The sequence below is a fragment of the Cucurbita moschata genome, unplaced genomic scaffold (assembly GCF_002738365.1).
Source record: "Cucurbita moschata cultivar Rifu unplaced genomic scaffold, Cmos_1.0 Cmo_Scf00031, whole genome shotgun sequence".
NCBI lineage: Eukaryota > Viridiplantae > Streptophyta > Magnoliopsida > Cucurbitales > Cucurbitaceae > Cucurbita > Cucurbita moschata.
In genome coordinates, this window is record NW_019268547.1 from 2,301,416 (window position 1) to 2,313,303 (window position 11,888).

The 11,888-nt window shown below is 35.7% G+C and overlaps 2 protein-coding genes across 3 annotated transcripts; both read right to left on the reverse strand.

Moving 5' to 3' along the window:
• Positions 1–290: 290 nt before the first annotated feature.
• LOC111464723 (60S ribosomal protein L34-like) lies at positions 291–9,479 on the reverse strand. The gene is made up of 6 exons (XM_023108967.1): positions 9,474–9,479; positions 8,459–8,475; positions 1,438–1,541; positions 1,203–1,282; positions 662–771; positions 291–560 (listed from the first exon to the last, which is right to left on the reverse strand). The coding sequence occupies exons 3-6, from the start codon at positions 1,514–1,516 to the stop codon at positions 467–469; spliced, it is 363 nt and encodes a 120-aa protein (XP_022964735.1). The 5' UTR covers positions 1,517–1,541; positions 8,459–8,475; positions 9,474–9,479; the 3' UTR covers positions 291–466.
• Positions 4,915–10,146, reverse strand: LOC111464720 (crooked neck-like protein 1). 2 transcript variants are annotated; one of them, XM_023108963.1, is made up of 8 exons: positions 9,758–10,146; positions 8,097–9,284; positions 7,927–7,992; positions 7,168–7,312; positions 6,860–7,078; positions 5,977–6,196; positions 5,683–5,878; positions 4,915–5,408 (listed from the first exon to the last, which is right to left on the reverse strand). In XM_023108963.1, the coding sequence occupies exons 2-8, from the start codon at positions 9,251–9,253 to the stop codon at positions 5,300–5,302; spliced, it is 2,112 nt and encodes a 703-aa protein (XP_022964731.1). In that variant the 5' UTR covers positions 9,254–9,284; positions 9,758–10,146; the 3' UTR covers positions 4,915–5,299. The 2 variants fall into 2 exon arrangements, with proteins under 2 accessions (XP_022964731.1, XP_022964730.1); XM_023108962.1 differs by having other exon boundaries at positions 4,994–5,408; positions 8,097–9,276.
• Positions 10,147–11,888: the final 1,742 nt, after the last annotated feature.

The following is an 11,888-nucleotide window of genomic DNA, read 5'->3' on the forward strand; positions in this document are numbered from 1 at the left end:
CCTAACCTAAATTCTTCGCATCATAATTAGAATCTAGAGATCACAGTTAAGGCAGTAAGCGCCATAGGATCATGAAGTAAGGATTGGAATCTTTATATAAGATAAGGAAACAACGTCGCTACAATGCTACAAGGATGCTCAGAATGCTTTAGATAAAATTTCATGTTAGGGTGGTTAGGTTTAGTTTGGGAGCTAGGATTGTCTACTGAAGAAAATATGCCAAAGAATGAGGAAGAATAACCCCAAGACCATATTCTAGATGTGTGAATGCAAATGAAGCAAAATCAGCATAAACAATGATGATAGACTGAATATTCTAGCAGAAGAAACTTCAAAATACTGATGCAACTACAAGAACGAAGCTAATTCCAAAATCATTTAAATTAACAAGTCATTGATCCAAGTCAAAATTTTCATCCAGCATATATAAAAATGGAAAAGAGTTCATGCGTTAAAACCAGACATTCTAGCTCTTGGAAGCTAGTTTTTCCTTCGCCTTCTGAATCTTCAATACCTTTTTCACAATCTTTTGCTCTTCAACCAAAAAAGCTCTTATAATCCTACAACATCAAGACAAGATCTTTAGAAATGCTCAAGCAACCATCAATACTGAGACGAGAATGCAATGCAGTAATGAACATCAAAGAGTAAACAAACACACCTCTCTCTAACAGCACCGCCAGACAGTACACCACCATAGGCACGGTTTACAGTCCTACGGTTCCTAGCCAGCCTAGACCTCTTGTATTCAGCAGGCCTCAAGTGAGGAATCTGTTAAAGGAAATCAGTATAACATCAGATACAAACAATCAATTAGATTGAAATATTGTGGGAACCAGTTCTAAAATTCACCATAATTTGATCAAAACGAACACCGTGATTGTGAAAAATAAAGGAAATACAAAACAACAATGGCTGCCTGTAAGCCAACAAATTAGCGACTAGTTACACATGAAGAAATCAGGCAGAACATCCGCAAAAACTAGATTGACTACGATGAACATCAAATTCCACAAGCAAAAGAGCATTAGCATACGAGGACATCACAAGTCCACCAGCTAAAACTTACAAAAATTACTCCACAAAATACACAATACTCGAAAACGAAACCTAAAGAAGTTGCCAAAATTCAAATCTACAGCTCTGATGCTAACTTATTCAATGAAAACAATAGGCAAAACAAAAAAAATACGTATACGCACCCCTTGAATTCTCTTTCCAGTTACAGGACATTTAGGACCACTGGCTCTCTTCTTCGTGGTCTGATACACAAGCTTTCCACCTAAGAATCAAACCACACATCATCGACTAAGCAACTAAAACCAGATCTTGCAAATAAATGCAGAAGCATACGAAAAATTCATCAAAACAACGAACGATAAGAGATGTAATTCATAGAATGCTTCATGATACAGAAGAAGAACAATGTCTATTTACCGGGAGTTTTGACGACGCGGTGCTGGTTGGATTTGGTGGCATAGCTGTGCCGCTTACGGTAAGTGAGCCGCTGGACCATCTTCTCCGCTCGTCGGAACCCTCTACTAAAGCTGTTGCCGAAGAATTGTAAGAGGGAACAATGGAACCAACACGAGACTGAAGAATATCGGTATATTAGGGTTTTTCAGTCTCCAATGCCCTGGATCTGACGGATGATATGCGTTTGAATCAACGCTCGCGATCATAAGTTCACAAAAGGGAAAATGATTTTAAAATTAGGTAAATTACAGACTTAAAATCTTTTAATTTTGAGTTTTGTATCTAATAAAATTTAAAATTTCAAACTTTCAATATTTTTTAAGGCATAAAATTTAAATGTGGGTTTAATAAATAAATTTATTTTTTAATTTTTTAATGACATATTAGATACGGACGTTAAATGTAAATGAGACTACCCTAACTTCATTTTTATTGTCTCCACAACGATGTCATTATTGAACTAGGTGTCTTTAAATTTACCTGAAAGTAGAACACGACTTGAGTATTTAAATAAATACTCAATATGTAACATCACTATTGAAGTTCGGAAATGCAATCACATGCCATAATAGTTTTGAACTTTACTTCCCCGTCTGAGAAAAATTGGATATGTAGTACTTCTCTACACACGACCCGTGCAAGTGCACATGGACTCACCGAGCGAGCTTGTATGCGTAGTGTAACAGCCCAGATCCACCGCTAATAGATATTGTTCTCTTTGGGCTTTCCCTTTCGGACTTCCCCCTCAAGGCTTCAAAACGCGTCTGCTATGGGAAGGTTTCATAGCATAACATAATCATATCGTAGTATAATTTATATCATAGCATAAGTCATCGCATAACATAACCCACGTGATACAATTATAAAACATGACACGTGTAGAGGTCGCAGGTCATGCGTCATTCATAAACATACAAATCATCCAACCAAGTCCATGGGTGTCCAACATTAAAGCAACTTATTTGGTCGGCTTAAATCGGAATCACTAATTTATTATTGGCGTTAGTTCGAATCTACTATTCATAATACAATTCAACTTATGTGGGCCCACGAGATCGAGTAGAACACTTTAAAGGACTTAATTCGCCTCATGACATCAATTAATTATCTAACTTAGCTTAAGCTTAATTTTAATCGGAATCACTAAACTCTTCCACTAATGTCAAAAATGGCCTCAAAAGGGTAAGGAAATGGTAAGAAAGGGCCTAAAGCAGTGGAATGAGACCCAAATTGAGCCAATCGAGTAGAATAAGTCGATTGAATCGAGTGTCATTGGCGTACATTTTCAACCATGTGTCGTCATGATCTTAAGAGACTCGTGACAAGTCTTAAAGAGAACCTAAGCCTAATACACATTTTTTGTCCAACTTTGTAGCTTTATCGAACCTTAGGCAAGGTTTTCCTAGAACACATTAAATATTTCAAACACTACTTTTTCATTCAATTAAATTAAACATTTTAGTGTTACCATCCGTTAGCAAGGGGATCTTATGTACATACATAATATTAGTTCCAATGATACAAAATTAATTAGCTAAACTCTTTAATTAACCAATTTCATTCATTAGAACCCTACAAAAACGGGTATAAGGTGGGGAATCTATTGGTTATTCTCAAATAGCTTATGAACCTAGCTACCGTGGCATTTAGTTATAGGATATGATTGGTTAGAGCCTATGAGTAGGTTGTTTATCGATTGTTTTTATTATACCCATTCATGCAAATGTTCCTTTTATCAAGTTGAATCATAATTATGCAACTAGATTCAAGATCATGTGTATGGTGTTCATTAAGAATAAAGCCTGAAATTCAATTATTTAATTTTTAATAATAATTTTACTTATTTTTATTATATGAAAATTTGATTACCAAAGGAGAAGATTACGTTTATTAAGTAATTATTACAAATAATTTGATTTAATTATTCGTGTGAAGACATATAAGTAGAGACGAATAAACTACAAAATATTCAATCTCTCTCTATAAATCCGCTAAGTAAAAAGATTATTATTTCACAACATGATCATATGCGATTCAATTTTAATCTAGAATGAGTTACGAACAACACTCCAAACACGAACATATTAAATTCAAAGGTCTCGAAATTCAGGTAAAACAACTCACCACTCCAAACATATTACTCCAAGCATAAACTTATTATGACTAAACAACTGACTTCATAACTCAACAACTTAGCACCCGAAATGCCATAGAACATACAAACTACATAGAAAATTAGCCATAAAAAACTTTCAAGGATTGTCAATAGCAGAAATTGAGCAAAAGAGAACAAGAATAAGCTTCATTCATCGACATCTCAAAGAATCTTCGCATCAGATTGTGATAGTTTATTACATGAGCTTCATCTGCAGAATCCATAGTAAATGTTCGAGTGAGTAAAGCTTAATGAAGAAAAATCTTAACGTTTTCAATGTCTAGACATTAGGACATGCGCTGCTGTTCATTCTTCATACCATTCTGATAGCTTTCAAGAAAAAAGACAGCATTGCTTGGTTCAATATTGACCCTCAAAGCCTATTTTCTAGAAAGTATATAAATCGAACCATATACACAAATACAAATCTCCGAACAAAAAGTAGTATAAAATGATTGAATACTTGGAGAGGGCAGGAGCATTTAAATCGAATGAGAAACATGTTAGAAATCACAAATCTACACAATGGTATGATATTGTCCACTTTGAGCGTAAGCTCTCATAGCTTTGTTTTGGGCTTCCCCAAAAGACTTCATCATACTACTAAAGATGTATTCCTTGCTTATAAACTCATGATCATTCCCAAAATTAGTCAATGAGAGACTCCCTCCCAACAATCCTCGACTCGAACGAAGTATATCATAGAGCCTCCCCTGAGGCCTATAGAGCCCTCAAACAGCCTCTCATTAGTTGAGGCTCGACTCCTTTGAAGCCCTCGAACAAAGTACACCCTTTATTTGACACTTCAGTCACTTTTGACTACACCTTCGAAGCTCACAATTCTTTGTTCGACATTTGAGGATTCTATTGATATGACTAAGTTTAGGGCATGACTTTGATACCATGTTAGGAATCACGAATCTCCACAATGATATGATATTGTCCACGTTGAGTGTAAGTTCTCATGGCTTTGCTTTGGACTTTCCCCAAAAAGCCTAGCCCAGGTACGACTCCCGCCTAGGGATCCTCAACAAAAGTATGTAAAAAAAGTATGTAATAAGGAAGCAATTGCGGATCAGAGAGAAGTACATAAAGTGAAATTACCTTAACGTAGTCTGTCATGTTGGTTGGAAAAAAAAAATGAAAGCGGAGAAGTCTCAAACCTCGGTCGGTCATTGACGTGAATCCCATGTTCTTCACTTCCAGATTTAGAATCTGACGAAATTGAAACAGCTTGACATGTCTATTCTAAAAATTGGCCTTTCTGATTTAGAAAATCTGAATTTGCTTTTCAAACATGAGCCCACCAAAGATGTACTCAACGAATCCATTTTATCCAATATGTTTTAAAACACAAAGATGAATCCAAGGAACATAACCTACAGGTCTTTCCATCCCTGCCTCCTACAGGGATATCAAGTAATCTAAAGCTACCGTTGACAAATCGTTGACAAGACTAACAATCTGTATGTACACCAATGACTAACATTTTCCTTTATAAATCCAGTGCATACGATATACAATTACCAGTCACATTGGGCGACTCCATCCTACGAGGAGTATCAGGGGCAGTTGCCAGTTTCTGCAGCAAAATCCGAACATTCCCTTTGCAAGTATGCTAGCACGAACCACCGTGTGGGGCAGGGAGTGAGAGAAAGAAAGGCCGAATTAATTATCGTCAACTTTCTGCTTCTTCCAACGGTATGCAGCTTCGAGGATCTTGAGATTTGTAGTTTGAGTTTCTTCAGGGAACAAGTAATCTATGTATTCCTCGAAACTGCCAAAGAAAAAAATTTAACATGAGCAAACGAAAATATCACGAAAGGAATTAACACTACCGCACCGTGCACAGGCAGCAAATTTCTTTTAGATGGACGGATGAAACAAGAATGAGATAAAGCAATCTTGATCTTTTTCGTTTGTTGCAGGAGATAACAGAAATGGTAAAAACAGTTCTACAACTTCAAAATTAAACAGTATATAGAATCTAATTTGACAACAAGTCAAACTGGATAACAACTGATCCATGACATAAATATTTAGTCACATACCCGGCGGGACCGTCCTCACTAGCAATTTGACGCCTCTTCTTAAGCTTCTTTGGAAGCTTGGATTGCACTAAGCTGACATCACCAAGTTCGCCGAAACTCGTCTCCATATTCAACCATTCCTCAAGGAGCATAGCTCTCTCCTCTTTTAACTCTGGCGCAGAATTTCGGTAGTAAGTAATAGCTTTTTCGAAGACCCCTGAAGCATGAAACTATGTTAGACTTCTATTATGATTGAGGGATGACATACCAAAACTAGTGATCTTGAAAAAATACGATAGAGAAGGGTTTCCTTACTTCTAGCCTGTTGAATACATTGTTGCTTCCGTGCACGAAGATATTCCTGCACTTTGTCTTCTGGTAATTCCGAAAGCTGGCTGTCATCCTCCATTGCTGATGCCTCATACTTGGCATAACTGATCCACACTTTCAAGTGTTTTGTTCTGTCTAGAAGTCTCTCATACAGCTCTCTCGTTCTTTCAAATTCATGCTCGGATATCTCAAAATCAATGTAGGCCTACATCAAACAATAAAATAAGACTCATTTCAACCCCTAACAATCAAGTCAATAAACAAGTATTTTTGTTAGCAAGATGTAAAATAGAGGGAAAACATGCAGATAAGAACAATTTGACGTCCACATTCATAGGCGTCCAGGACATCAGCTTACATCTTTTCAGGTAAGCTAAACTCTACAGCAAACCTAAAAGTACATACACCAGACTCTGAAAGTTCAACGTGGAAAAAGCCGTCAAGGTAAGGAATAAATTATTATCATATCATTGTAACATTTTTAATCTAACTTGACAGCTCTTCACACATTTCTAGGATTATAGTGTTTAATAAGTTCAAGTCCATATATCATAAGGTAATTCATGCGCCCATCCTGAAAGTTGAATTTGTTAAAATCCTTTTTCAAGTCAGGTTGTCGATCATGTAATAACTTGGGGCAATTGAAAATTTGCAATTCTCTTCCGTTTGTATTATGAGGGACCCTATTTGCACATAACCTTGTGAAGAGAGAAATATTAGTAGCTCCAACAAAACTGAGCTGAATAAACTATGCAAGAAAGATAAAGAGTCAAAACTGCTGAATGAAGAGGCAAAATAGATCCAAGAAGTCTGATATTCTAGACGAGTGAAAGCACTCGACAACCTAAAGGAATAATTGCTGAAGTACCTTCCACAATAACTCTGGCATATCCAGCGCAGGCTGTGCAATAGCGAGCTCAAATATAGACCTGGCACGCTCAGTTTCACACAGAGATCTCTCCAATTCTGCATACTTGCTCCATGCATAACAATTTTCAGGTGACCACACCAAATACTTCTCATATAGTTTACGGCATCTATCTATATTTCCCAGCTGCAGCTCTATCTCTATGTACTTTTTGAATATCTGTTATAAAATAAAGTAATAAAATGAACCTTCCAACAAATGAGATAATATTTCAGAAAAATAAAAGAGAAAATAAATCTACACCTTACCTTATCTTTAGGAGCCCTCCCAATTGCATTCCCTAGAATTTGTCGTGCACCATTAAGGTTCAACTGTCGTATTTCAAACTGTGCAGCCAATAGCCAAATCTTTGCAAATGAAAACTTCGCATGAGGAATCAAATTTAGACACTCCCTGCGAAAATTTATACCGAATGAAATAACTTTTATGTATATTGCACATTGGACTTTTTGAAGAGTAACGCAATGTGCGTTCAAACACTTAGAAGATTGCAAGGAATAACATAAAGCAAAAGGAAACTTTATCGTTTTGAAAATGATAAGATTCAGCATATCTTGGACAGGAATGTGAATTTTAGATCATAGACAGCAAAAGGAAACTTTATCGTTTAAAAAATTTCCCGCCTTAATAGAAGTCATCAAGAATTACGGTGAACATGGGTGGATTCAAACTGCTAGTACAAGCAAAAGTTGAAAAATAACAGAGATTTTGATATTTCAATATGCAGATATTACTAGTCAAAGACATTAAAAGACAAACGCAATCATACAGGCTTAGATGAAATGAATAAAATCTAAAATCAATTACAAGTTATAGCAATTTAGTATTATCAAATAGTTCTAGCACTATATAACAGTTTCAGATATCCCACTGTACCAGAAAAACAACTAAAGATAATAACAACATCTTAGAGATTTTCTTTCCTTCATTCTCAACAAGTGTTCCTCTTCATAAATAAATATCATCTTAGAATTTTCATAAATCGACACCACAAAAGTTCACCATACCTATAGACATCACGGGTACGCTCGACATCTGCAGCATCCAGTTCTTCATATAGTGCATAATTGATCCTAAATTGGATAGAAACAAACAGTTAGCAAATATTTGTAAAATCTGTATGATCAAAACCAAATTGGAGAAGATAAACATAGAATGCCTTCCTTGATGTTCTTACCATAAATAAATATAACGCTGCCAGTACCGTTTCTCTTCAGCTGGAGGAACATTGGATATTGCTCTTTCATACACTTCCCTGATCCTCTCCTTGTTCCCTGCAGTCTCCTCCAATCTTATATAATCAAACCAAGAATCATAATTTAGGGGATTCTTCCTCACTTCCTCTTCATATTGAAATCTCCTCTTCCCCACTATAGCATCTTCTATTCCTTCCTTATCCCCGTATTGCTTCTCAAATGCCACAAACTTCCTGTAGAGATCCTCCGCCCTACCTTTGGGGATATGATCTAGAGCAAATTTATATATACACCGTGCCCGTTCTGTTTCCTTACACCTCTCCTCAAATTCAGCAAAAGCAACAAACAGTTGCTCTGCCTCTTCATCATCAGCTAACTTCTCAACGGCTCTCTCATAAACATTTCTTGCTTTTGTAATTTCCCCATTTTTCATCTCGAATTTGGCAAATCGTATCCATGCCCCAACTTTGGGGTGGCACTGAACAAAGCGCTCAAATATGCCTCGGGCACGTTCAACCTCATTGTATCTCAATTCAAACTTGATGTAAGAGAGCCAACCTTGCTGGTCCGGCATCCAGCCCATCCACCTCTCAAAAACCTGCCTTGCACCAGCAACATTACCCAACATTTCCTCCATGTGAATGTACTTGTACCATAGTTGGTCCACTCTAGGCAAGAGGGTAACTGCTCGATCCCAAACATTCCTTGCATGATTGATAAATTTATTCTTCATCTCAACCTCTGCATACTTGAGCCAAAGGGTATGGTTTCGATAATCGACCTCAAGGGCACGCTCCCAAACCGAACGAGCCCGATTGAAGTCCTTCTGAGACTCTTCCCACTGAGCATACTTGATCCAAACACTAACGTTCCACCTGACACGGCGTATAAGGTCTTCAAACTCCTTCCGCTTGCGAAGACGATAATCAGCTAGTTCAGTCGGATCTGTAATTTTCTGCTTGGGTGGTCTAATTTCTGCCTCCTGCCGTTCCCGAGCCTCGCGAAGTATCTGCTCTGCAGTTATCTGAATTGGAGCAGGAGTCTTGTTCTTCACCCTGGTGGGTCGCGGCAACTTCACCTCTGCATCCTTTCGAGTGAGGTAGCCCAGGGTTGGATCCGCATCTTTGGATGAAGACATTATGTCTCCTACAGAGAAGGTGCCTTCTTCCCAGTAAAAAAAAATTGAAGAAAAAAAAAGTTATAGCAACAACAACAGAAAAGTGGATCATCCAATTTCCAAATACAAAGAGAAGATCCAAAAACAGAATCCAAATGTACGTTAAAATCTGTGGTCAATAATAGAGGGAGTGTGAAAATTTCCAAGCATACCATCTTGGCTATTCAACGAAACACAAAACTGTTACCACTGCAATTACCCCTAAAAGGCTCAATCCTAAATTTTCAACGGCTTATTTTTTAAAATATGGATACGAACAGGATTCGTTTCTATCCTATTTTGGTCCCAACTTTCATGATTACTTCAATTTAGTGCCTTAACCAATTGATTTATTTGTCTCTAAAACTTAATTGAGTGTAAGCAGGTATGTCTTCCAACCAGGGGTTTCCAAAGTGTCTTAATTTTCTACTCCATGTGTGAAGAGAATAAAGCAACAAACAAACAGAAATTAAAATAAAACAAAACCTTGGGGATCTGGAGAATGAGCAGCAGCGACGCGATCTCACCAACGACACGGTTTAGAGGCTGAAGAAAAAGAAAAAAACAGAAACCGTTGCTCGTGGTTCTAGGCTAGGCGCCCTTGCTCGTGGGTAACCAACACCGTGCCGCGATGCCTTGATTGCAGAACAGAACACACGCGTGTGAGGATGGGTCACGCCGGAGAAAAGCTGCTCGAGTCCACCGCTACTGCGCGTAGGTAGCAAGTCGCCCGAAGGCTTCGTGGGTCGCCACACGCTGGAGGTCGTAGCGGGGGTTTTCGCGTCGACCGTCGACTGGAATGGGGGAGGGTAAACAGCGAAGGATGAAAGATTGAGATGTATACGAGGGTTTCCTTTCTCCGTAGTTTCTTTTCATTTTAATTTTGGAAACTCTAAATTATTTGATGAATCAATTTTTAATTTTCATTTTATCAAATTAAAATTTTTAATTAGAGATATCCAGTAATAATAAGTTTTCACTTTTTAATATAATATTTATAAAAAATTGTAAAAGAATCCTAATAAAATATTTCATAAAATATATATATATATATATATATATATATATATATTCTTTTTTTTTTTTTAAATCAAATTTTAATATTATTTGGTAGTTTATCTACAGTAATTTAAATATTATAATTAGAGTTCCAAAATTAACTAACTTATTTTTTTAATATATATATTAATATGTGTTGACAGTATATTTATACTAAACCAGTGATGGATAGAAAATGTTTCCTACTCTCTCTCATTCTTTGTTTAAACCGGAATCTCTTCTGATTGAAATTCCCTCCCCGATCGTCTCCATAGGTCCCGCTCCCCGATCGTCTCCATAGGTCTCGCTACATCTCTACTAGCTTCAAATGGAGTAACGTGTATATAACAAGATAATCTAGATCTTATTTTTTCGATTATGTTGTTTTTATGTTTTTTGACATTTTAAATCTAAATATTTTATTTTACAATAAATTGTTAAATTAAATTCCCAAAATTGCAATTATTTGAAATTTCATTTGAGAATTTTAGCGTTTGCGATCCATCTAATAGCTTCTAATATTTCAAGTTGAACATCCTATGCTTAAATAGCGTTTTTTTTTGTAGATTTTTTATAACGTTTTTTTTTTCTTTTTCTGTAGGTTACATATGACTTTATTAAAAGTATATACATTTTTATAGCGTTTTTTTAATAGCTATAATAGAGGCTATAACAAAGTAGGAAAGTATGGTTTACGTACGTTGTTATTATGAAAACATCTGACAGAGTTATTTTAATTAAGTTAAAAATACCACGTTATTTTTAATTTATAATAATATCTTTGAAACGCTATAAAATTTATAGCTTTAATATTATGTTATAATAAAATTATTTAATCATTCATAATTGCTATAATGATGGCTGACACTTTTCATAACATTTATTGTAACAACTCCAAACCATACGAACACTTTAAATTAAATATATTTTTTCCTATTATATTTAATATATTAAATAAAAATGTGAAACTTTTCAAACAAATTTTCAATTAAATTGAATATTTTAATAATATTACGAGCAAACAAAAGACCTTATGAACTTATAAATTATGGATGCACTTTTATGTACTATGAGACAAATTATATTCATTGATATGATCATTATAAGCAAGCGATTTTTCACGAGTTGTTCGTAATTATAGTTGGATCAAAAGTTTGTTTTATCTTTGTAACTATACATTTTGTCCCCTTACATATTACTGACTCTCTAATTAATCATTTGTTTACAGTCTAATCATAGGCAAGTAAGACAGTGGAGTCTCATTATTAAAGTCTCAAAATAACACTTAAGAAAACAACTCATCTACTTACCCTATGGGAATGAGAGAATTTCATCTAATGAAATTACGTTCCCAACTCCATATTTGGTCAAATCCCTAAAATGGTAGACATATTGAATTAGCTATAAAAACCATTCACAAGTCTTCACATACAATAGTACATAACTCATTCATGGTCAATATCGAGTCGGATGATCCTCATGTGAAATATTAATTTTTTTAATTAACAAATTTATAAAAGATATTAAATATTTTGTGTATATATACAAACTCATTATATAAAATACCCTAACTGACATA

Coding starts and splice junctions, on each gene's coding strand:
- LOC111464723 (XM_023108967.1), bottom strand. CDS start 1,516: ATGGTCCAGCGGCTCACTTACCGTAAGCGGCACAGCTATGCCACCAAA. Junction 1,283..1,437: donor CCGCGTCGTCAAAACTCCCG/GTAAATAGACAT, acceptor TTTGATTCTTAG/GTGGAAAGCTTGTGTATCAG. Junction 772..1,202: donor CTGGAAAGAGAATTCAAGGG/GTGCGTATACGT, acceptor TTCCTTTAACAG/ATTCCTCACTTGAGGCCTGC.
- LOC111464720 (XM_023108963.1), bottom strand. CDS start 9,253: ATGTCTTCATCCAAAGATGCGGATCCAACCCTGGGCTACCTCACTCGA. Junction 7,079..7,167: donor GGAGGGCTCCTAAAGATAAG/GTAAGGTGTAGA, acceptor ATTTTATAACAG/ATATTCAAAAAGTACATAGA. Junction 5,879..5,976: donor ATGTATTCAACAGGCTAGAA/GTAAGGAAACCC, acceptor TTCATGCTTCAG/GGGTCTTCGAAAAAGCTATT.